This window comes from Malania oleifera, chromosome 6 (assembly GCF_029873635.1).
Source record: "Malania oleifera isolate guangnan ecotype guangnan chromosome 6, ASM2987363v1, whole genome shotgun sequence".
Lineage (NCBI taxonomy): Eukaryota > Viridiplantae > Streptophyta > Magnoliopsida > Santalales > Ximeniaceae > Malania > Malania oleifera.
In genome coordinates this window covers 9548498-9576171 of record NC_080422.1, presented here as the reverse complement: position 1 = coordinate 9576171, position 27674 = coordinate 9548498, and the positions used below count along the sequence as shown (strand labels likewise).

The 27674-nt window shown below is 34.8% G+C and overlaps 2 protein-coding genes across 2 annotated transcripts in view; both read left to right on the top strand.

Annotated features, from left to right (window-relative positions):
* The window catches only part of LOC131157413 (mitochondrial inner membrane protein OXA1-like), a 51024-nt gene extending 31699 nt beyond the window's left edge, over nt 1-19325 (top strand). The window contains exons 4-10 of the mRNA XM_058111549.1: nt 4372-4419; nt 9140-9198; nt 16109-16184; nt 16287-16418; nt 17814-17921; nt 18350-18404; nt 18819-19325. Of these exons, the coding sequence (XP_057967532.1) occupies nt 4372-4419; nt 9140-9198; nt 16109-16184; nt 16287-16418; nt 17814-17921; nt 18350-18404; nt 18819-19075 (735 nt within the window). The 3' untranslated portion in view covers nt 19076-19325. The remainder of the gene's footprint in view (nt 1-4371; nt 4420-9139; nt 9199-16108; nt 16185-16286; nt 16419-17813; nt 17922-18349; nt 18405-18818) is intronic.
* A 5546-nt stretch (nt 19326-24871) lies between these two features.
* Nucleotides 24872-27211, top strand: LOC131157412 (reticulon-like protein B2). Its single transcript, XM_058111548.1, has 5 exons — nt 24872-25303; nt 25953-26133; nt 26222-26363; nt 26618-26687; nt 26777-27211. The coding sequence occupies exons 1-5, from the start codon at nt 25093-25095 to the stop codon at nt 26944-26946; spliced, it is 774 nt and encodes a 257-aa protein (XP_057967531.1). The 5' UTR covers nt 24872-25092; the 3' UTR covers nt 26947-27211.
* Nucleotides 27212-27674: the final 463 nt, after the last annotated feature.

Genomic DNA, 27674 nt, shown 5'->3' with positions numbered 1-27674 from the left:
GATCTGCTTTGAGTCCTTATTTTTTTGCTTTAGTGATGGACCAATTGACTAAGAGTATTCAAAAGGAGGTTCCATGGTGTATGTTGTTTGCAGATGATATTGTATTAATTGACGAAACTAGGGATGGAGTAGAGGCTGAGTTAGAATTATGGAGAGAAGTTTTGGAATCTAGAGGCTTTAAGATAAGTAAAAATAAAACAGAATATATGAAATGTAATTTTAATAATGATAGGAGGAATATTGGAGACAAAGTTAAACTTGATGATGAAGAAATAAATAGCACTTGTAGATTTCGATACCTTGGATCTATTATGCAAGCTGAAGGAGAAATTGAAAATGATGTAATGCATAGAGTTAAAGCAGGTTGTGTAAAATGGAGAAGTTCTTCAAGTGTTCAATGTGATCGTAGAATATCCTTAAAATTGAAAGGGAAGTTTTATAGGACAGCTATAAGACCAGCTATGCTATATGGATCAGAATGTTAGGCGACGAAGAAACATAATATCCAAAAAGTAAAAGTTGCCGAGATGAGGATGCTTAGATGGATGAGTGGTATAACATTGAAAGATAAATTAAGGAATGAACATATTCGTGGTAAGTTAGATGTAGCTCCTATAGAAGATAAGATAAAAGAAGGACGACTCAGATGGTATGGACACTTGCAATGTAGGCCTTATAGTGCACGTGTGAGGAAGAGTGACTTAGTTACTGTGGGGTGCAGTAGAAGGGGTAGGGATAGACCTAAAATAACTTGGGAGGAGATAGTGAGTAAGGATTTAATATCTTTGAATCTATCAAAAGAAATGGTCCATGATCGCATAAATTGGTGGAAAATGATTCATATAGCCGACCCCACTTAGTGGGACTAAGGCTTGGTTTTGTTGTTGTTGTTGTTACCAAGTTGTAATTGCATGAGGGGGCTATATAGCCCATATGTTTCTGTTTTTAAGTAGATGAACCTATAACCAAGTAATTTGGAGACGGCGTAAGTATTTCTAGCCCCAAAATCTGAATAAAGTCATAATTCCAAGATCACCTTCAGAGATAGGTTTGCAGATTTCTCCCAACTAATATTTCCCGAAGAGTTTGAGAGATCATTACCTTTCCAGAGGAAGGATTTAAATTTCTTCTCCAAGCAATTCAAAACTGAGTTGGGAAGAACCAAACATGAGCCCCAATAATGATAAATACCCAACAAAACTGACTTTATTAATTGAACTCTGCCTGCATAAGAGAGGTACTTGTTTGTCCAACTATTAATTCGATGAGAGCTACTCATTGATCATGTTGGCCATCGTTGCTGCTGGGGAAGCCGTCCGGCTCGTACTTGGAAGATTGATGCAGTGGAAGACTGCAATGTTTATGTGGGCACTCTAGAAACTTTTATAGAAGAAAGGGAGCACTTATCAGCCCCCTTTTCTGCAAGTTATCAAGGGTCAGAATCTTTCCAAGTGTTAAGAGTTTTTCTTTGCCTCCCACACAAAGAAAGCAACCTTTTTGGGGGAGGGGTATTTAGAATGCGTAGATGGTATAACATTGAAAGATAAATTTAGGAATGAACATATTCGTGGAAATTTAGGTGTAGCTCCTATAGAAGATAAGATAAGGGAGGGACTACTCAAATGACATGGACATTTGCAATGTAGGCCGCATAGTGCATCAGTGAGGAAGAGTGAGTTAGTTACCGTGGGGGGTAGTAGAAGGAGTAGGGGTAGACCTAAAATAACTTGGGAGGAGATAGTAAGGATTTAATATCCCTGAATCTCAAAAGAAATGGTCCATGATTGCATAAATTGGCGGAAAAGGATTCATATAGCTGATTCCACCTAGTGGGACTTAAGGCTTGGTTTTGTTGTTATGTTGTTGTTGTATGTTGATATATGCAACTTTTGACTAAGGATTACCTAAATATCCAGAAGAAAATACATCAAGGGAAATGACACCTAGCCAATTGAATGAGTCACATGGTTAGTCTTGAACTGTTCCAGTTGAATGTTGATATATGCAACTTTTGACTAAGGATTACCTAAATATCCAGAAGAAAATACATCAAGGGAAATGACACCTAGCCAATCTGATGATGAAGTTGGATCGACATTAGAGGATTAGGAGGGATGGACACTGGTATCAATTTTTGTTGAGAGAAAGGCAATGAAGCTATAATTTGTTGCACTTAACTCCTATGCACATGGTTCCTCGGTCATGTAGCTCCTTATCTATTGCAAAGTGCCTTCATGGGAGGAAGGAATCCAGTGTTCTTTGCTGTTTTGGATTGTTGAGGTTGAAATTTTGAACACTCGCCTATTCCTTCGTAGCTTTTTCTATCAAAATGGAAAGTTATTACTTGACCTAACATTGACAATTGTTATCATTCATTCTAGGATTAATTTTCTAACATATTCAAGTCTCAAGCTTATGTCTATATCTGCAATTAAATAGTTTACTAAATGCTGTAGGCATGGTTGCTTCCTTGTCATACTGCAAACAAATGGCTAGGTATTGGTTATAGACAGCATTGACATGACCATAACTATCCCTGTTTCTCTGAAAATATGGATAGTTTTTTTCTCAGTTGTCTATGAGTATATGCTTATGATGGGAGAATAATTAATTTTTGGATGATGAATTGAGTCTCATGTTACCCTCTCTTGTGTGTCATGGCATTCTCACCTGCCCTTTCCCTCCCGTCTGATTCCCTCTTCTCAGGTTTCTTCTTCTTCTTCTTTTTCTTTTTCTTCTTTCTTGCTTTCTCTTTCTCATCTATTCTGTCTATAATCATCTCTCCATATTTTCTCTTTCTAATCTAATTATTTCCCCGTTTCTTCTCCTTTGTAGCTGTACTTCATCATGCGACCTTTTTTTTCTTTGTAAACTGTTAGTGGCACTCCATTTCTACACTATTTTGTTCCGCAGACAAAAAATAATGTAAGTATTTACTCTTGAAGCTTTAGTCATTCAGGCAAATGCTTTTTGAGTTTATATATATTTTTTTATATTTGAATATATAAATATGAATAAAAATTTGTAATCCTGGTAAAAGAATTGTATTATTGACAATTAAAAATGTGTATAAAGGTATCGTTGAATCTTTGAGAATTTTTTTTTGAACATTCTGAGTCTGTAATTGTCTGATTGTTTTATGTTAAAAAGGTAGTGATTCTCATATATTCTAAGTGTGAACTGGATAAGGAAATATTTTTTCTGAGCCCGATAGTATTTCTCAGATTTTTCCAATAAAATTAAATTTACACAAAAAGAAAAAGAATAGGAAAGCTAAACAAAAATATTTGGCAAGCCCCTCGAAGTTGCTGAGAAGCCTCCTGTGAGTGGCTATAAAAGTGGCAAAATATTTTAGTTCAAGCATGCTAGGATTTCTTAAAACTTTTGCTTAATGGGCAGACTCAATCAGTCACAGATTACCAGTCATTGTTGGGGGAGGGGAGTTTAAAGTGGTCTGGTTTTTCCTTTTAGAAAACTCCAGGTTTTACTGTTATTATTTTCTAAACAGTGTTGACTAGTTATTGTTACCTAAAGTGGCTAACTTAAAAAATAGTTTTAATTTTTTATTCATTTATCATTTATATGCCATTAACCCAGTAGCCTCCAAAAGGAGTACACGTTGCCATGCAATGCATTGCATGCTTGAGACAAATTTTAGGCATAAACGCAAGTGGTGAGTTATAATCCTTTCAGCTGCACTGAATCTTTAAATTTCCCTGGTGCAACTTTACACTTCTTCAAGAGATTTGCCTTGATTACAGATTTGAAAAACATTGTATGGAGCAGTTAAATAATTTTTTCAAAAATAAAATTTCTTGTGAATATACATCAAATTTCTCATTTTCAGAGGTGTAGAATTTTATCATTTGTCAACTCTTCAAATTTGTAGACGCCAATTTTCTCCACTATATCTTTCATTGCTGATTACATGTCATTGATTTGCATGGCACTTTCATAGCCTTGGCTTTTATTCATGCTCAGTTTTCTCTTTTCTCTGAATTGTGCTGGTAAATGCTTTAATTTTAACATGACAGCTGCGAAGTTCGATGTTTCCAAATTTAATTGTTCACAAATAAACTAGATTTCAATTTTGCTTTTGCTTGCTTTAGACTCCATCATTGTTAGATGATTTACTTGTTTTTGGTGAAAAGGCCTATGTTTTTGTTCTTCGGTTCAATGCATTCCTTACCATGGATTTCCCTACAGCATTAGCTTCTTTTAATGCTTTAATTTTCATGTTCACCTTGCTGTTTCTACTGCATCTTTGTTTGCCATTCCAACCCCCCCCCCCCTTCCCTATTTTTTTGATTTCCCTCCCTATTGAGCCAAAAAGCGCCAGTGAATATTTAGTGATTATTGTATGTTGTGCAGCTAATGAGGCCACGCTTAGAGGAGATAAAGCAACAGATACAGGATGCGGTATAGTTTTCTCATTCTTTTTAGCATGTCTAAAACATAAGTCATTGTGTAGCCACCAACTTCTTGATGGTTTATTTTGTTCATGAAACATTCATTTTAGAGCACATTCAGTTCCTCCTATCTCAGACACCTGGATTTTGATCATATGATTTGAAACTTCTAATGGTATTCTTTCATTATGGTAGTATTTGGATGGTTATATCATTGTTCTTAGGTTATGTTTAGTTTGCGGAATATTTATTTTAGGGAGTAGAATGGTCATAGTATAAGGATTCAATACTATATAGAAGAAAAAATGTTGTCATTATAGAGATAATGAGTATGCAAAAAAAAAAAAAAAAAAAAAATCATGAGGATGTCTATTCCTCTCATGTTCCATGTTATGGATTCATAGTTGTCAAATTGAGATTCGAATCTTGAATCAAAATCCCAATTTCATGAATCGAGAATCGAGAATCGAGAATGGAATCGATTTGTAAGATTTGGTGCAAAATTTGAAAAATCAATTCCTAATGACTTGCATAAATGTAAAACAAGTAAAATGGTAAAATACATTAAAATTTCAACAAATATGGATCATCCATGCTGGTAATTGGAATGGTGCTTGCCTTCGAAGCAAGTTTTGTAGGTCTAAATCCTACCATGATATATTTAACTCGTACATATATTGATATAAAAGGAAAACTAGCCGTATAAGCAAGATATACCATGATCTAACCATTCCACCTCTATCAAGTATCAAGCTAAGCTATAACACTTGATATGTGACTCAAAACTAAAGCTACAATCAAAAGTAAGATAAGGGGACACAAAAAAATTTAAAAAAATTGAAATTCATGCTTATGATCCAAGTTTACATGTTTAACAATAAAAAATTCATATGCATGCTTTCTTTAAAAAAATAATAAGGAGAGGGTACCAGGAAAGCTTAATGAAAAATTGAACTTTATGGTTTTTAAGGGGAATGAATCAATGAGAAACAATAAAATTTGAACTTTATGGTGCTTAATAAAAAAAGTCATTTTTAATGCATGGGCTTGCTCTAATAACTAAAACAGGTAGAGGAAGTAAATAAAAAACAGAAACAAAACTTACTAAAATATAAAAAATAAGGAAAATCAGATCTTTAAATCCAGAGGAGTGGAGAGGGCAACACGCCAACAAAAAGCTCACCCACCTAGTTGACTTTAGTTCTCTTCTCAAGACAGGTTTCCCTCTCTGACTCTGGTTTTCTTCTAATCTTACCTAATGGCAAAAATAAGAGGTGCAGAATGAGAGGGCCAACAGACTTCGTTCTTTCCTCTTGGAGGACAAAACTCATCTAAATAGCAAATAGAAGGCTGCCATGAAATAAAAGAAAAAGATTTTAAAATCTTTAAGTTGGGTTTTAGAGGAGTTGCATCCAAATCTTACAATTCGCACAATTTGATTTGATTCACTGATTCACCAGGCGAATCGTACGATTCACCTCAATTCACTGCCATCTGCAATTCTCCCGTGCGATTTGAATCGGTTTATGCCTTTCTAGATACGAATGGTACGGTTTGAATCGAGAATCGTACAATTCTAACAACTATGTATGGATTAATAAAGTTTATTGCATTGTTATTTGTGTTACTGACCACTTTTTACCTTGTAACTACTATGATCATTCTATTCCTTGGAATAGGAATTTCATGGACCAAAACATAACCTTAGCATTATGTTGGGTTGAGTATTGCTATGGGTGTTGATGAGTTTGAAGTTCCCAATTTCTAAACTTGCTGAAAGTTACTGGTTATTTTGGTACTAAAATTGGGGTACCAAACAATTTCAGCTTGAGTTTGTGTAGCAACCTGAGGAAATCAACAAGGTTTGGAATTTCGATCTGCTGCAGGTACCTAGTTGGTGAAAAAGGAAGCGATTCTATATGCGGTGGTACTTATTCTTAACAAAGAAATGATGTGTCAGATAATTTATTTATTTTTTAATTATAAAAGAGGCTCTATTAGATAGAAAGAAGAGAAGGTACAATGTGTGGGAACAAGGACTCCACCATAGAACACCAAAAAACCATCGAAGGAAAAGAAAAAAGAAAGAAAGCAACAAGATCACAAAATAAAACTAGACAAAATTAACCGAGGAATCCTCTTTTCAAACCCTTTTCATCATAATTTACCGAGCTCTTCAATATTCGCTAATTCTCTTTGACCCTTCATCTTTTGATTTTTGCCACCATCCAATCGCACTTCCTTTCCTCTAAAATTAGTCAATTTTAAACCCATTTTGTCCAAAAGATCTTGAGCTTCTACCTCCTTCTTAGGAATCTCCTCCATAGGTGTAGGCAAAATTCCATCCCATCGTTTTCAAAAATAGACACTCCCTCCAAACCTTCCTGAGGGGAGAATGAATATAAGATATATTCCCCGTTGATCATACGAATAAAAAACAGAACCATATTGTTCTCGAATCTCATCCAACAACTTCCTTACCACAGTCGAACTCACTAATATTGTCACTCTCTGAGTGTGAAAAATCCCCTCGTTTCTTTATCTCCTTTCCTTTACTTGCTCCACTGCTACTCCCAGTCTCCTTCTTTGCATGAGAGTCTTCCACCATGCTAAATTCTCTTTTAGAATCTGTACTTAATATCTTTGGCATTGACTCATATTTCTCTCTTATCATCAAAGACCTTCCTCATCTCTGCACCCATACGAGCTGCCTTCTGATGAGCATAAACCTTGTTGGCCTCAAATCTGTTAGAATTATGGACAAAAAAACATCAGAGTTCCCTCCCAAGGAAGCTTCTAATTTTTTACTCCTTTCCACCCCACCTTTTAATCCCTCTTCAAAAATTGTCTCCTCTTTAGCATCAAAATCTTGTTTGGAAGCTAATACGTGTCAATATAATTATGTATTGACATAATTACAGTAACTATGATATGTTACTTATTGTAAAATGATGTGTTAATGAATTGGTTTGGAATTTTTTTTGTTGATAGGTAAGAAGAAATTTTAGTAAAGAGAAGAGAAAGGGACAAAAGGAGCAAAAGAAATTTTCCTTAGAATAGAAAAGAAGTACAGAACAATATCGAAACAGCACTGGCCTCCATTCATGCTGTAAGCCTGAAAAGACAATACTTTAAAACAACCAGCTGCAAAGCCCACAATGAGGTAAAGAACTGGATCCTATCCCAAATCATAGAGGAAGACATCCTCTTTCCCATGAATATATGAGCAATCAGCTCCATCCAAATCTGCTCCCAAAACCTGAAAAAGGACATAGCCAATAAATCGTCCTCTGGTCACACCCTGTTCTCTCCAAATATTCCGAATAAATTGTTCCACGTCCTCCATGAAAAGGAACAATGAAGAAACAAATGAGAGACATTCTGAACTATCGAATCATAAATAACAAACATCCACAAAATAATGCCATAAAAAGGCCTCCTCTGCAATAGATTGTTAGTGTCAACTCTATTAAAAACAGCTAACCAAATAAAAGCCTTAATTTTATTGGGAACTTTGGCCTTCCAAATAGTACAATGAAGCGGGAAAGACATGTTTGTATGGGTCAAATACTCCAAAAACTATTTGCAAGAGTACTTCCCCAAAGAATCAAGGACCCATGACTGATAGTCCACATTTGTTGGAGTATGACTATCCTCCAATGCACACAATAAAAAGGTGAGCTCCGACACCTCCTTATCATTAATGGCCCTCCAAAATCAAAATCCCAAGAGAATCCGTCCCAACGAGAAATAAAAAACAAATAAACAGAATCACTAAGCAAAAAGGACAGCCTATACAAACAAGGAAAAGAAGTGCAAAGCACAGAATTTCCCATCCAAAGTCTTCCCAAAACCTAAGGACATTGATTTAATGCGTGTGCTATTAATAGAGAGAAGCTCAGAGTAGTTTTCTACCTGCACCCTTTAAACTTTATATAAATAATCTGAAGATGGATGGTGATTAATATAATTTTTTAAAATATAACATGGCTTCATTATTAGCAAAATACATAACATGGAATAATTGAAATAACTTCCTCAAACTACTCAATTTTACCTCTAATTCCAGTTTTTCTTGTTATTGGAAAAAAAATTCATAAATGTTCTTAAGCATGTGCACACAGCTAGTGTTTTTGTGTAGAAACTCATGTTTTTCTTCTAGATTTTATGTAAATGAAATTTTAAGTTCATGCAGTTTTATTCACTGTTCATTGATTTTATTTAATTACTACAGTTATCGACAGTTTTTTCCTTCTGCAGAAATTTAGAGGATTTGTTAAATGTTCAACATTTTTTCCCCTTCCTAAAAGATGTTTTAATGGGTGAACAATGAGCCTCGAATTATCGAGATGTTGATTCTATTTTCATAATACAAAAACTGACAATCAAAATCAATGTTTTGAATAGGGTTCTGGTTATGATTTTAGCCGAAACTGAACTGAATCAGACCTGCACATATTTTTTACATAAATAATTAAATCCATTGGAAAAAAGAGAAATTCCTAACCTGCACTGTGGTACCACTACCTGGCTCTAAAACATGACTGTTTACCTCGAGCCTTCCTGGGTGCACTGAGTGACTGTAGATTGGTGGCCACTATCTTCTTTTTGGGCTTTTTGGGTCATAAATTTCCTCTGGAATCTAGCTGGGCTTTGTTGACTATTTGTATTGTTTGGGCCAACCCCAGCTTGGTTTTGTGTTAATACAATATTATATTCATCTTTTTCAGGGTATGGATCCAACAGCTGTGGCCGAAGGTCAAAAACGAATGCAAGCAATATTTAAAGAGTAAGAATCTTTCCCATGTTCTTGCATCCAGAACCAATGACAATTAAGTTGAGAACTCAGTACATATTTTCTGATTTATCTTTTAGTGAATTAATAGTACTGTTCTTTGATGATGACAATGAGGATGACACACACATGCACACAAACACACATGTGTGCCTTGACTGGCATAGATGAAATCAAATAATTGGTAATTAATGGTGCAAAACCTATTTGAGTTGACAGTTGATACTCACTATTCTGCCTTCCGCTCTACAAAGTTCTGTGGCTTAGGACTTTTAGGATGTCTGGTTAGTGCCAGTGGAATGGAATAAAACAAAGATAGACATCGAGGTAGGAATGGAATCGAGGCAGGAATTGATTTGCTGTTGCAATGTGATTATTGTGTTTGGTTATTTCCATAGAATGACTTCTGGAGTAAAAATTTTTGATTAATTTCAAATGTTTTTTATCTTTCAATGGGCTGGAATGTAATGAAAAATAATTCACTTTTTGAAAATTCCCCTAATGCTGAACTATTTAATTTTGTATTCTTTAAGTATGACTTTAATTAATATTATTTTATTGATTTATTTTTTTATTTTTTTGAGATTTAAATATTTTTTACATTTTAAAACATTATCATTATTATAATAATAATTGTTGTTGTTGTTGTTGTTGTTAGTAATTTTATTTATTATTATATTGTTATTATTGTTGTTGTTATTTTTTGATAGAAAAGAAGAGATTTTAATAATAAGGAGAAGTACAACAAGGTGCACAAGAAATCATCCTTAAAAGATACAAGAAGAAAGAATCAAAATAAATTGAAACAGCGCAGCCAGCCAATCATGCTGTAAATCAGAAAAAGAAAACCCTTTGAAATGTTCCTCCCATTATTTCGCAAGTCAAATTTACTTCTAGTAACTTTGTGCCAAAGGGAAGACTCCTCTAAGGGAAAACACGACAAACATTTATCCATTAAAACAATGTTCTTAAACACCAACATACTAAGACCCAAACCCCTCCTTTTTAGACCTACATACAACTTCCCAACTAATCAAATGATCTTTATTCTCCCCTACCCCTGATCAAAGAAAGTCTCTCATTGAATAGAAAAGAACTGTCTTTTCTGTATACTTTCCCTGGTTCCGTTGCTGCCGCGGGATTTACGCAATCGATCAGATCATATAGATATCCCTTCAACACAACATAGGTCATCGAAAGGTTCTCGGAAACCCACCAAAGCACGAAAGCCAGGATTCTAGAGATAGACAGGAAATAAAGAGGAATACTCTCAAGGCAAGCCTAAATGAGTATGATACCCACCTAGAGAAAATAAAGTGCCTTTCCTCCCATCCAACCTCTTAGACACCTTCTCCACCATAGGATCCCAAAACCCAACCATTCTAGGATTACCACCTAGAGGCACATCTAGATAAATCAAAAAGGCCAATCAAGATTACCATACCCAACTAAAGAGGACAATCCCAGAGATCTAGAAATAGCCAAAAATTGATACAAACTAATCCACGCTTCCCCAAATTTATTTTTAAACCGAAGATCCTATAAAAAAAAGGGCGTCCCCGGGCCATAAGGCTCACCGCTTTGTGAGGGTAAGGGGAGGGTCGTCACAGTGTATGCAACCTTACCCCTACTTTTATGCAGAGAGAGTGTTTCCTTGGACTCGAACCCATGACCAACCGGTCACAAAGGAGCAACCCAAAGACCCTCTCAAACAATTGCAAACATAGTGAGCAAGTTTAAAAGAGACTCCCTATGATCTTCTAAAAAGAAATAATATCATCTTCAAACTGAAGATGAGAAACCACAACCCCCTTGTATCCCACCCGTTCCCTCTCACGGGACCTCTATTTACAGCTATGTAAACCAATCTACTCAAAACACCTATCACAAGAACAAATAGAGAAGGAGAAAGAGGACCTCCTTGCCTCTTCCCCTTGAAGCCCTGAACCAAGAGTTAGGCTTTCCATTAATAATATTAGAAGGAAGCAGTAGATAAACAACCCCTCATCCAAGATTTCCATCTTTGACCAACCACTTTCTTAAAAAGATTTTATCAAGTTCGTTCAACTTACTTGATCATATGCAAGTCTACATTAAATATCTCCTTGGAACATCCTCAATAACCTCAGTTGCTACTAAAATAGCATCTAAAATCTTCCTATTCCCCCACAAAAGCACTTTGAGCCTCGAGAAGAGCATCTCGTATCTCAAAACCCAGCCTCTCAGCTAAAACCTTTGCAATGATCTTATATACACGAGCGACTAAACTGATAGGCCAAAAATCGTCAACTTTAATAGAACTATTCTTCTTAGGCACCAAAGTGATAAAAGTTGAGTTAATGCTTTTACCTAAAATCCCATTAAAAAAGAATTCATTGAAGATCTTCAGTAAATCCCCTCTAACAATATCCCAACAATCTTGGACGAAAACCATGCTAAATGGACCCGGCACCTCATCCCTCTCCATCTTAAACACAACCGACACTTTAACCTCATTTTCCTCAAAAGGCCGCTCCAATCACCGCATCTGATGACTGCAAATAGGACCTCAATCCAACCCCTCAGACATAGGCCTACAAACATCCTCAATAAAAAAATTAGCAAAAAAATCTGTAATCCCCTCGGTTTTCAAATAGGAGTCAGTCGTTACCTCTCCTCCCTTCAATTTCAATTCCATAATAATATTCCTCCTCCTACCAGTGGTTAAATTATGATAAAATTTAGAATTGCAGTCACCTTCCCTAACCCACTTAAAACTGTGTCTTTTTTTCCTTTAACTCCTCAACTCCCTAAAAATCACCTTCTCTAAATCATTAATCAGCTTTAACCTCTTCACCTTATCACATCCAAAAGACTCCTCTCTTCTTCTTTTCTGTCCAACAAATTCATCTCACTTAAATGTTGTATTTATTTGCCCTAAAATCCCCCAAAACTTCAGTATTCCAGATTTTCAACTCTTCTTTTCGACGCTTTAATTTTTTCATAAACCTAAAAGCTTCCTAACCCTTCTCAACATTCTCACTCTAAACATTCCAAACCAAATATTCAAAATGACCAAGCCACATAATTTCAAATCTGATCGGAGTTGGCCCCCACTTGAACTTGTTAGAATAATAGAATGGGGAAATGATTTGACACTGGCCTAAATAAACCCGCTGAGAAGGATTAGGAAACTCACCCTCCTAATCACTAGAAAACAAGAACTTATCTAAGCATCTAACTACCTCTCTTCCCCACACCTCCTCTCCCTGCTGGGCCATGAAAAATAAAGCATTAAAAAGGGGCACCCCGGTGCACAAAGCTCTCGCATATGCAGGGTATGGGGAAGGGGCGAACCATGATGGGTCTATAGTATGCAGCCTTACCTTGCATTTTCTGCCATAGGCTGTTTCCACACCTTAAACTTGTGACCTCCAGGTCACACGGCAACAAAATAGAGCATTACCCAGTGGAAGATCCCTCAATTCACAATCACTAATAAAACTATCAAAATGTTTCATAATAGATGTTCTCGGTTGTCTGTATTACCCCCTATTGAATTAATGGTCACAACTTCTCCCTCGTGAGATGTATCCTTTTGGCATAAAGAATTAGGAGTAAATTTGACAAGGTACGGGTACTATACCTCTTTGGGATGTGGGATCCCCTTGATCTTCCATGAAAAGGTCATTCTCAGCCATACCTTTCTCAACTACTGGAACCCATTAACAATCTGAACGGGAAGACAATCTTTTGAAGGAACAATAGGTAAAACCCCCTAAAAAAAGGGAAGACCCAGTGCATGAAGCTCCTGCGCATGATTTTAAATAACGTAATGGTCCGCGAAATGGTAGCAGTCATGGTGTAGCGGTCCGAATGTTACATAATGGGTAACAGTCCTTGAATTCATTTTTTTTTTCTTTTGCATTAGCAAACTTCTTAAAAGAATATAAATTCATATGTTTTGATCCTAGAATCCTTTATACTAATGCTTTAAATGATTTTTAGTAAATTTTAATTAATTTAAATGCAACATATATTACAGGTATTGGATGTCATCTTGGTTGTTTTAGTTGCTATTGGCGAGAAGAAGCATGCATTTGCTACTTTTCATTTCTTTATTGACTATAAGTAAAATTCAAGCTAAGAAATCATAAGTATAAAGAAATATAAAATATGGATTGCCATCTTTTGTACTCTTAATATAATTTTTGTTATCCAAATTGAAATATAGAATGTTCATATTGTTAAACAAAACAAAAGCGCATACAATAGAATGTATTGTAGTCTCCAAACTAGGTGTAAGAAAAACAGAAGAAACAAAATAAAATTGAACAAACTTAGAATACGAACATATCTTTAATGAGAGAAAAATTTGGGTTTATTTTAATGTTAGTTTTTGAAAAAATGCATAATAAATGTCAAGGAAAATAAACCAAAAAATGATTTTTAAAAAAAAATAGAAATGTCACCAACTTAATAGACCAACTTAAAATTGAGTTTCTAAGTTTCAATAAAGGGAAAAGAAAGGGGGAAATATAAAAGGGACTAAAAAACATGTTTTAGTTATTCACAGCCAATCTGGCGCAGTAACAGCTTGTTGATACATTGCGGTTGTGGATTGGCATACCTCAGAGATATGCCCTATAACAGTCTCTAAAGCCAATGATACATACAGACTGTAACGGCCGTTATGCACCAATTTTTTAATACTGTGCTCCTGCATATGCGAGGTGCAGGGAAGGGGCGGACGACAATGGATCTAGAGTATGCAGCCTTACCTCTTCCACTTTCAATGATAAAAGTTTGTGCTGCTCATCCATTTGTTCCATAGAACCATCAGAAATAGCGTCTTGCACAGGAATAGTCATCTGTAAATTATTAGATTACACTTTTTTTTTTTTTTTTTTCTGCAAATCCTTCAAAACATCTTTGAGTATTGATTTCAACAATCCCTTGTAAAGCATCTTTTCCAAGTTTTCTGTTCTCTTCTACAGTACTTTTTTATCGTAAAACTACTGTTCTGTTTCAGCAATAGAGTGAATGGTGTGGACCTCCCTCAACTCAATTTGGTCTGCCAATTAGTCTTCATTAATCTTGGTAATTCCATCAACTGTATTTTTCTTAACCACAGCCCAAATTGTATCCAATTTTCTATAGCACTCAGCTGTATTGGCTCACCACAGGCCCATTCTTTGCTTCTTTAGGCCTAATAGCATTAAACCTGTTTCGGCGAAAACTAGAAACTAACCTCCCAACTGGTTTAAAATTTTAAAACCAAGCCCTATCCTGAAATCACCTCCCCTTCCCACCATTTCACCGAATGAATGAAGAGAATCCTTGATTGTTTGCAAACTGGTACCATCAATTTTGAGCCATTTGTTTGCCTGCCATAGAAGAGGATCCCAGATTATTTGCAATTTGGTTCCAGCGATTTTGAGCCACACCCTCGCTGGCAACTATGGTGCCCTTTGTCAGAGCTGATCAAAGAACTTCAGCATATGAATTATTCGGCCTTCTCAGCGCCATGACACTCCTACCTTCCTTGATCCTTCACACATTTGTGGAACCACAATCAGTACAACAAAACATCAATCCTGAATCCTTCAAAACTCACTTCGCAAACAACAAAATCCTTCAAAGGACAGAAGAGCTTCCAACATCCATCTGCCTCAGAACCCTTTGGAAAACAAAGAGAACTGCTAGAACCTCCTTCTCTATACATTTCCAAGCACAAAAATCTTCCCTATATATTCCACAGTAGCTTTAGGTGAAGAAAATGTCCTCCCACTCTTGAGCGGTAAATAACCAATAGTCTTATCTGAACCACAAAGACCCGACCAAATATCCTTAATCTGAGTCAAGAACCACTGAAATTCATCATTTTTCAGCACCAAAAAGGGCAATCGGCTACCCACAAACTCAGTTTTATGAATTAAATCATTCTCCAAACTATCAAAGTTATAGACTTTTCTTTTCACCTTGAAAGAATGGTGAAAAACCATGAGAACCTCAATTTCTGCTTCCTACAGATTATTAATATGGAAATAGGTTGAAAAAGTCAAATGAGTGAGAAAATGGGTAGAATCTTAGGATTAATGGCAGAAGGGTTCAGGAAGTTTTATTGGAGGTGATGAGAAGAAATGATGAAAGACGATTGGAGGGGAAGAGACGTGTTGGAAGATAGCATGGGGTGAACAAAAGTGACGAGAGAGTTATTGGAGTTCATCAGGTTTAAGAAATACCACTGGAGATGGTGATAGGTGATCAGAGGTGACGAGAGAGTTTATTGTATTTCATCAGGTTTAGGAAATTTCACCAGAGATTTTTTATTATTGTTGTTACTACAATTGCCATTATTATTGTTGTTTTTGTTGTCATCATTAACAACGGCCCACCTAAAAGATAGATATCTTTTGTTCTTTCTGGAATTTATTATTTAGCATGGGTTATAAATGTTCTTCAAAAAATAGTTGGTATTATAATTTTAGTTCTCACTAGTAAGGAGGAGTCACCATTTCATTGAATGCGGGAATTAGCATTTGCTTGGAATGTGATTCTGCCCTCTTTATGTAAAACCAAACGTTGGAACGGGAATCGGGGTCTGAATTTCATCTCCCCAGTCCTAATTTGACGAACCATACAAGGTGTTAGGGTCGTTGATGCTCATATCAAATTTAACTGAATGATTCATTGATAGATGCGTCTGTGGAGTTTAGGGAGTTAAATGTGTTTAGAGACTTAAAATAAATAGAGGATTATAAAATTACCTGATTTTGCTAAGATCATGCACTAAGGATCATTTGATGCAGGAAACCAAGGGTTGATGTAACCTAATCTCTTCCTGCCCCATTGATCTTTGGTTTTCTTCATTTTTTATTTTTTATTTTTTATTTTTCATTTTGTTATGATTTGGAAACTGCAGATATGGTGTGACTCCATTCTCTCCATTGAAGGGACTCTTCATACAAGGTCCTATCTTCGTCAGTTTCTACATTGCTGTAAGACAAATAAACTCTATCCTCACAATATCAATGAAGTCATTTCTTTCATTTTTAGAACTTACTGCTACTTAAATGTTTCTCTGATCACTGTACTTGTAGATTACAAACATGGTAGAAAAGGTTCCTTCTTTCAAAGGTGGGGGAGCATTCTGGTTTACCGATCTCACAACTCCAGATAGTCTATATGTCTTTCCTGTGTTGACTGGATTGACATTCTTGATAACTGTGGAGGTAGGCATCTTTTATTTTGAGCCATGTGCTTCAGTCATGAGGGATGGTGCTGAGATTGCCTCCAAATCTATTTCTTACTGATCCTTGCATCATTTGAAAAAAATGATGGATTAGGTTGGGGGGTTAGGATGGGGGTTGTTGACTTCTGATAAATGCATAATTTTGTGCATTTTTCAGAATTTATGATCTTGATGGATTGTTGGAGACTAACCTTTTTGATCCTCAATTTTCTATTGGTATACTTATTGATTCTATAGACCCAACTGCGTTCTAGGAAGTTTGTGATGGATAACATCCTAAATGTATACCCCAAGGGGGTGTTTGGTTTGTGACTTCTTTGAAGATTCTTGGAAATGTGTTGCCCGTGACATCTCATTCATAGGTTTGTTTGAGCATGGAAATATGATGTGGCGGGAATGTTTACATTACTAGGAATTAAAGGATTCCCATGAAACATGGGCATCTTATTTCCACCATCCCTCAAATGTTATTTTTGGATCAATTTGCTCTCACTATTTTCACTAGTTGGACAATAGTGCCCCTATAACATATATATTTAAAATAATAAATTATTAATAAAAAATAATGTTATGAATTTTTAATAAAATAGTTAATATTTACGCATTGCATTGCCCTCAATTATTTGAGCTAATTGATTATTTAGGTGTTAAAAAGTTTTTTTTAAATTTATGATTGTTGAAAATTTTAGGACATTCTTAGTGATTTTTTTTTTTGAAAATATAGTTATTCTTTATATATTGATTACACACATGTTTAGGGTATAACAGTCATTTTTGTGAAATGTCTTCCATGATTCCCATGTTGAACTAAACATTGACATAAGAATCTTTTGTACATTCTTGGTAATCTTACAATGTGAACCAAACAAAAATATTCCCATGAATCAGGCATTCCTTCCCAAGAATGTCATTTTATGGGAATATTTTTTATGCCGCAAACCAAAGGTCCCGCAACTGTATTGAAATAGAGAAATGGCAATATCCATTTTGTGTGGCAATTTTTATTGGAGTATTCAATCAGAGCTGTCTTATTTTTCGTATGAAAATGTTGACGAGAAAATTTATTGGTCTATACTTTAGGAATTCTAGACAACTTTATTGTTGATGAGTCTGTATTGAGATTATATTTTCTAGTTTTGCATTTTAACTTTTTTTTCTCAATGATTTACTCTCTGCTCAAATGAGAAAAAAAAATTTGTATCATAACTTACCTGAATCAGTCCTTAAGTATGTTGTTTTATTTCTCATATGATCATATGGGCTTGGTGCCTTTCTAGCGTTTGCTATGTGCTTTATCTCTGGTTTCTTTCAATTTTGCATCCTATCCCTTCAGTTTGGATCTGTTTGCAGTACCTGATGTTCTATTTTTCCTCAGTGCAATGCACAAGAAGGTCTGGAAGGAAATCCGGTGGCTAAAACCATGAAAAATGTTTGTAGGGGTCTTGCTGTTGCCACTGTTTTTTTTACCCAAAATTTTCCTAAGGTACATTCTGTTTCTTTTTCCTTCTTTTTATGGTTTTCTTATCATTATTACTATTAGCACAATGCTTTGAATTCTGAGACTGTTCATCATTTATGGTATGAAAAGAGGTTCTTACAAGGCATATATTTTGGCCCCTCACAAAAGTTCAGCATATTCTCACAACTCTTGCTCTAATTAATTTTTAAATGATCATCTAAGTTGGCTACTTCAGGTTTCCTTTTACTTGCATGAGCTATTAAGATACAAAGGATGGCAAATTCTTGTTATGGTTTTGTTATATTTGATTTTCTTTTAGTTGTGTCCTTTGTCTTGATGATTATTTCAAGTTCATCAGGTATTCAATCTACTCATATATAAAATATTTTCATGTTATCTATGTCTTGAAGCTAGGATGAATTTAACTTCCAATTGTGTTTCTATTTCTGCAGGCAATATTTTGTTATTGGGTTACCTCCAACTTGTTCTCACTTATGTATGGTCTAGGTAATGTCCCACCCCACCCCCCCTCTTTCTTTTCCCCAATATAATCAGCTTTTCCAATGATATGCATGATATTCTAATTTAATATTTTCTCTCATTTTGCGAACTCCAATGACGGCTGATTTGTTACAGTCTCAAGAAAAAAAATCTCCGCAAGTGAACTACTGTCTTGAATTATATTGGGGAAAAGAAAAGGCATTTTGGGAAAATGCTGATTCTAATCATGAATAGGATCCACTAACCATTGACCGCAAATTTACATTTTCCATTTTTTTCCTACATTTTGAAGTTAATTTCCACTACAATTTTGAAAACAAAAAAATAAAATAAAATAATGCTGAATTGCACCAAGTATTCACATTCTCAAAGTTTCCCCTTTAATTTTTCAGCATTTAATTTTATTTTTAAATTCTTCAGTAATCAAACGCCCCGAGGTAAAGAAGTTTTTTGGTATTCCTGAGATACCTGTTGCACCGGCTACTACAGCATCACAGCCTGCCTTCTCTTGGCCTGCACTAAAACGTTCTGTGGCAGTGACACAGGAAGCTTCTTCCACACAAGTCGAACCTGCAAAAATTATTGAGCGAAAAATTTCATCATCTTCGATTATGAGTCAAAGGCTTAGAAGTCTAGAAAAACAAGTGAAGGGAAGGAAAAAAGGCAAGAAGAGGTAAGTTGGTCTTCATTTCATTAGTAGTAAAGTTGGCTATGATTCATGAGTTTTAACCATTTTTGCCTGTTAAGCGTTGTTAAAATGTGTAATTTATAATCGTTCATTGATGTAACCATTATTACTTGCTAAAAGGGCAGTACTTATTAATGCCCTAGAGAGGGAGAGGGTGGTTATTTTTTTTCCAGAATGGGGTTAGTTAATAATAGAAATTGAGCCATAGTATTTTGAAATGAAGTAAATTTTTGTAGCAAGTATTTGAGGTTTTGACGAAGGTTATGTTATGAGCTGATTATGTCTTTGGCTCAAGCAAATTTTAAAATGCTGCCGTTCTCGTCTCAGGAGATGTATTGTGCAGTTTATATGTACTGTGTAGAAGAATAAAAACATTTTCCCTGAAATTTTATTACATGTTTTTAACTCTTCAATGCCTGAACGTTCCAGCTCTAATTTTGTATTATTAATCTCTCTTCTCCTTCAAAATTATGTGATTGTATGTTTATTGGTAATAATTTTATTCCATTTACTGTTCTCTGAATGGAGAATGTTGAGTTAGTCTGGATTCGAAACAGACCGTGCCCTCCAATGGTTCAATTGCACTTTTAACAGAATGCGTTGAATTTCTTTCTCTAGGCCTATGGATACAAGGTCCTGTCTTTCAAGTTTCAGTGGCGAATTTCTTTCTTTAGGCATGGATTTCAGGTCTTGGATTTGGATTTAAGTGGATTTGGACAAATTTTAATACAATTTCTATTACACTTTATTCAAATTCAATACAAATTCAAATTCATACGCTAGTCAAACATAGGATAAGTGTGTTTAGTTATGGTTTGTACATCAAATGATTAAGATATTTACGCGCTGCTAAACTTTTCCTCTTCTAAGTAGGCTTAAAAAATTGAATTGTGCGAGTCTTGATGCTTATCTTCCCCCCGACTTTGCTTGTTTATTTGAGAATTTGATCAAAACAGATGATTGGTGATTGGCTTTGCTTTTCACAAGGATTCCCTTTTTTTTTTTGGTAATTATTGAAGGAAACTTCAATAAGCTTCAATACTTGACTTCTCAAAATGTGTTATTCAAAATTAATTTCTAAGTTCAAAATTGTCAATCTATATTTATGCTAAGGACAAATGGTGCTCTATAAATTGACATGAGTTCATTTGTTAGTTTTGAGTGTATACACTGAATGACATCAAACCTCCTTGTGTAGATGGTAGCCATTACGGGGTTTGTTGGTAGAATATAAAACTTTACCTCTTCGAGGGAGTTTCGCATTTTTCAAATTGTAAGTTTGAATTAAATCAAACTTATGGTCCTCCATATTTCAACAAAAATGTGTGATTAACCACATAAACTAGCTCAATAATAAGGATAAGCACTTGAGAGGTCAAATTCATATTTAAGGAGAAACTTAATACTGTGGGTGAATGGGTTTGTCGTGCCAAGTATATAAAGAACGTTTCGTGTGTTAAGGTTATATTTTACTATAATTGCAGTAGTGGGATTGATCATTAGGTGGACGGTAGGGTTCTTGTATCGATCTTAATATAAGAAGTTTTAGGGAGCTTTGGTTGGAAAGTGTCAAACCAAGGGTTTTTTAGAGTGCTCTAGTTTCAATCATCATTCAAAGTATATCTCTTTTCATCTCTTATCCTCTTTTATCCTTTTAATTGAAAGCATGGATTTTGGATCATATTTGGATAGGGGTAGATTTTGACAAAATTTAATACAATTTTTATTACACTTTATTCAAATCCAATACAAATCCAAATCTATAAGCTACCCAAATATAGGATAAGTGTATTTAGTTATGGTTTTCTCATCGAATGATTCAGATATTTGCGCACTACTATGTGATTCATAATAAAAAACTTTTCCTCATCGAAGTAGACTTAAAAAATTGAATTGTGTGAATCTTGATGCTTCCCCCCCCCCCCCCCCCCCCTCCTTCTCCCACTTTGCTTGTATTTTTTGAGAATTTGATCAGAACATGATTGGAGATTGGTTTTGCTTCTCACAAGGATTCCCTTTTTATTTTTTCAGTAATTATTGACTTCTTAAAATATGTTGAGATTCAAAATTGATTTCTAAGTTCAAAATTATCAATCTATATTTATGCTAAAGACAATTGTGCTCTACAAATTGATGTGTAATTCAAAACTACCTCCCAATAGTGCATTCATTAGATTTGTGTGTATACACTTTAAATGAAATCAAACCTTCTTGTATATATGGTAGCTATTATAGGGTTTGTTGCTAGGATATAAAGTTTTACCTCTTTAATAAAGTTTCACATTTTTCAAACGGTAAGTTTGAATTAAATCAAACTTATGGTCCTCTATATTTCAACTAAAATGTGTGATTAACCGCGTAAACTAGCTCAACAATAAGAATAAGCACTTGTGAGGTCAAATCCATATTTAAGGAGAAACTTATATTGTGGGTGGTGGGGTTTGTCGTGCCAACTATTTAAAGAACATTTTGAGTATTAAGGTTTCTCTGTATTTCGACTAAAATGTGTGATTAACCACACAAACTAACTCAACAATAAGAATAAGCACTTGTGAGGTCAAATCCATATTTAAGGAGAAACTTATACTGTGGGTGGTGGAGTTTGTTGTGCCAAGTTTTTAAAGAACATTTCGAGTATTAAGGTTATATTTTACTATAATTGCAGGTAGTGGGATTGATCGTCGAGTGCATGGTAGGGTTCTTGTATTGATCTCAATCTAAGATGTTTTAGAGAGCTTTGGTTGGAAAGTGACAAACCAAGGGTTTTTTTAGAAACGCTCTAGTTTTTATCAAGTATCATTTGAATTACACCTATTTTCATCTTTCTTACTCGAGAATCGTCCTAACACAAGAATCTACTTGTTTCTCATTGATTGGGTCTTAGGATGGCATCCTTTCATTTGATAACTAATATATGCTTACCTTTCTCTTATAAGTATCTCTAACCTCACTTCAATTGGGATCTTTTTACATATTTGTGAGTCAATATGCACACTCTCTTCATTTCTCTCTGCTAAGAATTCTCTTACCAATTTTAAGATTTCCTTTAACAAGGACTCCCTTACTTGGTATCTCTAAAGCTTGAGACCCTAAGAATTGTTGGATTCTCTTTTTTGTACATTCTCTATTTTACTTGGATAACAAGTATGTAAAAATAATGAAAATATGAAAGAAGAAAAAAGTGGTGTGATGAGAGAGACGACTCACTACCTTGGGCATGAAAGGGATGATAAATGGTTCCATAAAAAATTCAAAATAAAACATAATTGATATGTAGATTTAATATTAATTAGCTGAATGCAACATAACTAGAAGTTGGATGTTGTCATACTAGTACTAACAAAATGAATGAGATATGTATAATAACATTTTCTAGGGATATTTTTTATAGAGAAATTATTAGGGTCAATTGACTATTGACATCATATATATACAATTATATATTGGAATCACAATCAATTAAATCCTAATAATTTGATTGATTGCCTAAAATATGATGTAATCTAGTAGCCCAACCTAATGATTACATTGGCTCGGTGTGTAAAGGAATCTTTTAAGTCCTCATGTGCGTTAGACCTTGATGTTCGTGGGAATGAAGAGTTGTCTTGCATGTGGGGAAAACTTGAAATTCCTTTTAAATTTAAAGTCTTTGCATAAGAAATGATAAAATTAGGATATTTCATCTTGCATGTCAGAGCCATTCTTCATATTTTAGGTAAAATCTCTATCGAGTTTAAAACCTTTCTTTTAAAGATGATACAGAGTATAATTTTTCCTTTAATGTGTGGTTGTTCGACACATATTGAATTAATTAGATGAAATTCTAAGTATGCGTTAAAACCGATATGATGTGTTCAAAGCCATGTTAGTTCGTTGGAAAAGCTTTAATATTTACTTGCAATCAACATCGCGCTTATAGAAATAATATGAACTAAATGCCAACATAGACTAGATTGAAGCCTTAGCTTGGATGAATTTGATGGACTACCACAAGATAGGCCGGTAGCTGTATAGGAGTTAGCATATCAATATTAAAGGATCAAAATAATCAAATATCCACACCAATGAAAAAGAAAGGATTAACATCATAATTCATTATTTTATAAAATAATAATTGCTAACACCATATGATGGTACAATCATGTGTTTATAAAACTTCAACATAATAATAAAACAATTTTAGTTCTAATCATATATACTACAAGCTCAACTAGATTAGCCTTCATCAATTGTGAGAATAATTCTCCAGGGTTTACATGAATTCCAAATGGTAAAAAAAGTGATGCTTAGGTTCATAGGTCTTTCTCTATTATTTGGTGCGACTAGAAAAATGGTATGAATGAAAAATAAGAGAATGATTTTTGTTCTATTTAATTTGGATAATGAAAGAGAAATGAGGGCAAGAGGGATATAAGGTGAAAGTGCAATACCATTATTTTTGCTCTAGCCACATGGCTCTTTACTTTCTTAACTTGTATTTCATTCCACGTAGTCTCTCTCTCTCTCTCTCTCTCTCTCTCTCTGTCTCTCTCTGTTCGATACTTTTTTCTTTCTTGATAAAAAAAGAAAAAAACCTATTGCAGATTAAGAAAAAAGGGGCAAAAGTTATGGAGCTGTGGAGATTGAAGCGAGAGGGTTGTGATTGGATGACAATACACACAAATGAATGCATGTGGCCATTTACAAATTATTAACTTTTATCGAATCTCTCAATTAGCGTTTGAAAGTATAAATTTTGAATCTTAGATTTTGATTTATGTAGATTTCAATAAATTTTAATATAATTTTATATTAGATTTTATTCAAATTCAATCTATCTTCAAACATTCGATCCATTCACATAGAATCAATATGTGGGTTTTTACAGAATTATCAAATTTTCTTATAAGGGAGTTGAGTTTTATATATATATATATATATATATATATATATATATATATATATATATATTCAAATCTCTCCTCTTTCAAAACACGATTCGTATGGAACAAATGTGTGGATAGGGTTATCAAAATTTATTATAAGCAATCCTTTTTATATTTTCTAATCTTTTTCCATTTTCAAAACAAGATTCACATGATTTCTCTCTTTCTCTCTCATTAAATTCAATCATTATTTTTACTTATATACTTTTGCCCAAAAAACTTGAGAACATGGTATGAATGTTGAGCAAAATTATTTCACCATATACATTAAAGAATTTCTTTAAGAAGTAAACTAAACATAAATTTTATAATTTTATAATTTTTAAAATCGAAGTACTAAGAAAATTTTTTAAAATCTTATTTTGAATATATATATATATAAATAAAATATAATATAAAATTTTTTAAAATCTTAGTTTGAATATATATATATTTATAATCATTTAAATTTGAGTGATGGGAGGATAAAAAATTTATGAAAAAAAATTAAAGCCAATATATTATTTAATAAAAATATGAGCCCTTCAAATCAATTTGTGGGATAATTTTTTTTAATAAACAAGTAAATTTTTTTTTAAAAAAATAATGAGATCATATTTTCAAATTTCTTAATGACTAAAAAGACTTTTCCGGACAAATCCAGAAAAAGAAAAGACACAGCAGTGCCGAAAGCACGCCACGTGTCGGGAGAACGTGACGGCATTACCGTCATGCTCCTCGTCAGTGACCTTTATAAACTCGAGGCCCCATGCTTCGCCACGTGTACGAAGAGAAACGGCTGATTAACGCCGTTTGCCGCAATCTAACGGTCGTTAGTCCTGCAAGCCATTAATGTAGGGTCCGAGCCAAGAGGCTCGGCACTAGGTTCGGTCTTGGGCTTTTGAACGGCTGAGATTGCATGTCCTAGCTTGGACCCCACACTTGCACCGCATGAGGAGCGGAGCTGTTACAAAGAGAACTGAAACTGATTACATTTCAGCCTTTGCGGGAGAGAGAGAGAGAGAGAGGGAGGGAGATTTCAGTTCCGATTCGAAGATTAAGGGTTTTGAGGGATTGATAAGAGGGATTTCAGTTAGGAGTCATGGCGGATCACGAGGAATCGAGCTCATCCGCCGTTGAATCGATGATGGAAAAGGTGACGGAGAAGTTTCACGATCACGATTCGTCGTCGTCCTCCTCCTCGGATTCCGATGACGACAAGGTAAAGGCGTCGTCTTCTGCGGCGAAATCAAAGATTTATCGTCTCTTTGGGCGAGAGAAGCCCGTGCACAAGACTCTCGGTGGTGGAAAACGTACGTTTTATCTTCTCTGTTTTTTTTTAGTTCCGCTTTAATTATTTCTCATTTCTGTTTATGAAATGCAAAAATTAGGGCATGGATTCAAGTTTTAATTTCTCTCATTTGTTTTTTTATCGGTCGTTTCCATCATTTCTTCGATTGTAATTTCGTTTGATATATATGGGCTTATATTTCAATGATTTCCTTTGGCTTAAACCCTGACTGGTAGTTTGCTTATTCGATTGTGATGTTGTATTCGTGATGTTCTTGATGCGTGTTGCTTCTGGATCTAGATCTGGGTATGTACAAAACTGAAGCTTGTTATTGGATTGACTTGACTTGTTGGAAACTGGAAACTTAAAGGAGTCTATGTAGTTTTGATGCTATTGGTTTTAGTAAACTGAACTTTTCTACAATAAGTGTTCAAGGGTTCTTACGCTTTTTTCAAAGTTAAACTAAGTAATCATTATAAAAATCTCTATATTACTTTCAAGATTCTTGGGCACTGTTTTCAACATTTAGAATGTGCTTTATCATTTTCAACATAACAATTTTCATATAGTTAATTTAGATCAATTTCTCTCTCCTCCCTCCCAAAAACAAAAACTGTCAATTAAAAAAGGGAGGGAAATTGGCATGGCTTAATCTAATCTATCTGGTGCAGCTGCGGATGTATTTCTGTGGAGGAACAAGAAGATTTCAGGAGGAGTGCTGGGCGTGGCTACTGTGATTTGGGTTTTGTTTGAATTGCTTGAATACCACCTTCTGACTCTGATTTGCCATTGCTTCATACTTTCTCTTGCTTTGTTGTTCTTGTGGTCCAATGCTACTACCTTTATCAACAAGTAAGTTGTCATTGACATGGTTGCCCAAGTTGTCTACTTCAATGTTATATTTTTAAGTTGCTTCTCACCCTACTTGGTTCCACCTTAGGTCTCCCCCGCGCATTCCTGAAGTTTATATTCCAGAGGGTCCAGTCCTTCAGTTTGCCTCTGCACTGAGGATTGAAATCAATCAAGCTTTTGCTTGCTTACGGGACATTGCATCAGGAAAAGATCTGAAGAAATTTCTTGCTGTATGTTGAGTGCTTCCTTTCACTTTGATTTGAGTACTTTATGGTTGCAATTCCTTGTAGCAATTTGTGTGATTTAGGGTATTTCCACATTTTCCTGGGATTCTGATGGTGATTGTGATTGTGATTGAACTGCATCATGAGTATATGTATTTAATTTCTTGATTGAATTTCGTACTTGTTTTGAATTGGACTTTTCGAATTTTGGATTTTGTGATGATCATTTACATGGATATAATGGTGCTGGACTTAATTAGGTTATAGCTGGCCTGTGGGTTGTGTCAATAATGGGGAGTTGGTGCAACTTCCTGACCTTGTTCTACATAGGTATTGTGGTTACTCCTGTTATGTGTTGAATTGAATCACTCTTTCTACTTATTGCTTATTGACATTGGACATATTATTTTGTAAAACAGCATTTGTCTTGCTTCACACAGTCCCTGTTCTCTACGAGAAATATGAGGACCAGGTGGACTCATTTGCAGAGAAGGCAATGATCGAGCTCAAGAAGCAGTATGCTGTCTTTGATGCCAGGGTCTTAAGTAAGATTCCAAGGGGACCATTGAAAGATAAGAAGAAGGCTTAGAGTGGCTATGGCATATAGTCACTGCTAGGTACCGACAAGTGTTTGGTAGCTATGTTTTGTCAAGGTGTTGTGACTTCTATCCATCATTGCCTAGAACCCTGTTTTTAATCTTTTGTTTTATGGAGAGTTTGGGTTCACAATATGGAAGGATATAGGTTTTTAAAATAATACTTTTCTGTTGTTTCGTAGATGGACAGCATATTTTTGAACCTATCTGCAATGAGTGTTCTAGTGATCATCATGTTTCATATTGCACGTCAACGAAGTGTGTCCTGCACGATGTGCTTATTTTTTTATTTCATTTCCAATGATTTAAGTAATTTACATGAATGGGGTGTGGATTGAGTGATTTAACTGATGCTCATCTCTTTGACTGATTTAACTGATGCTTATCTTTATTAAAGAGACTGAATAATGTCATAGGTGGGCTGTTGATTTATTATATTATTGGAGGGATCTTGCTCTGAAGTGACCATTTGTAAGTGTGCTTTTGTAAGTTTGAAATGGTATAACATGGTTGCAAAAAGCAGCATTGAATTCATGAAAAATATTTGTGAGTGAATATTTTCATAATGCAGTATCTAAATTTTGTGGAAGAATTGTTTTTGATCTTTTTCTCTGCATTTAGAGGGGTGTTTGAGCTGTCTTTTAAATGTTTGCATAGGTGGGTCAAGCATGCTTCTTGTGAGTGGTTGGTTGTGGATTTTTTGTACAGTTTGGTCCGAAGC

Coding starts and splice junctions, on each gene's coding strand:
- LOC131157412 (XM_058111548.1), top strand. CDS start 25,093: ATGGCGGATCACGAGGAATCGAGCTCATCCGCCGTTGAATCGATGATG. Junction 25,304..25,952: donor GACTCTCGGTGGTGGAAAAC/GTACGTTTTATC, acceptor TATCTGGTGCAG/CTGCGGATGTATTTCTGTGG. Junction 26,364..26,617: donor ATCTGAAGAAATTTCTTGCT/GTATGTTGAGTG, acceptor GGACTTAATTAG/GTTATAGCTGGCCTGTGGGT.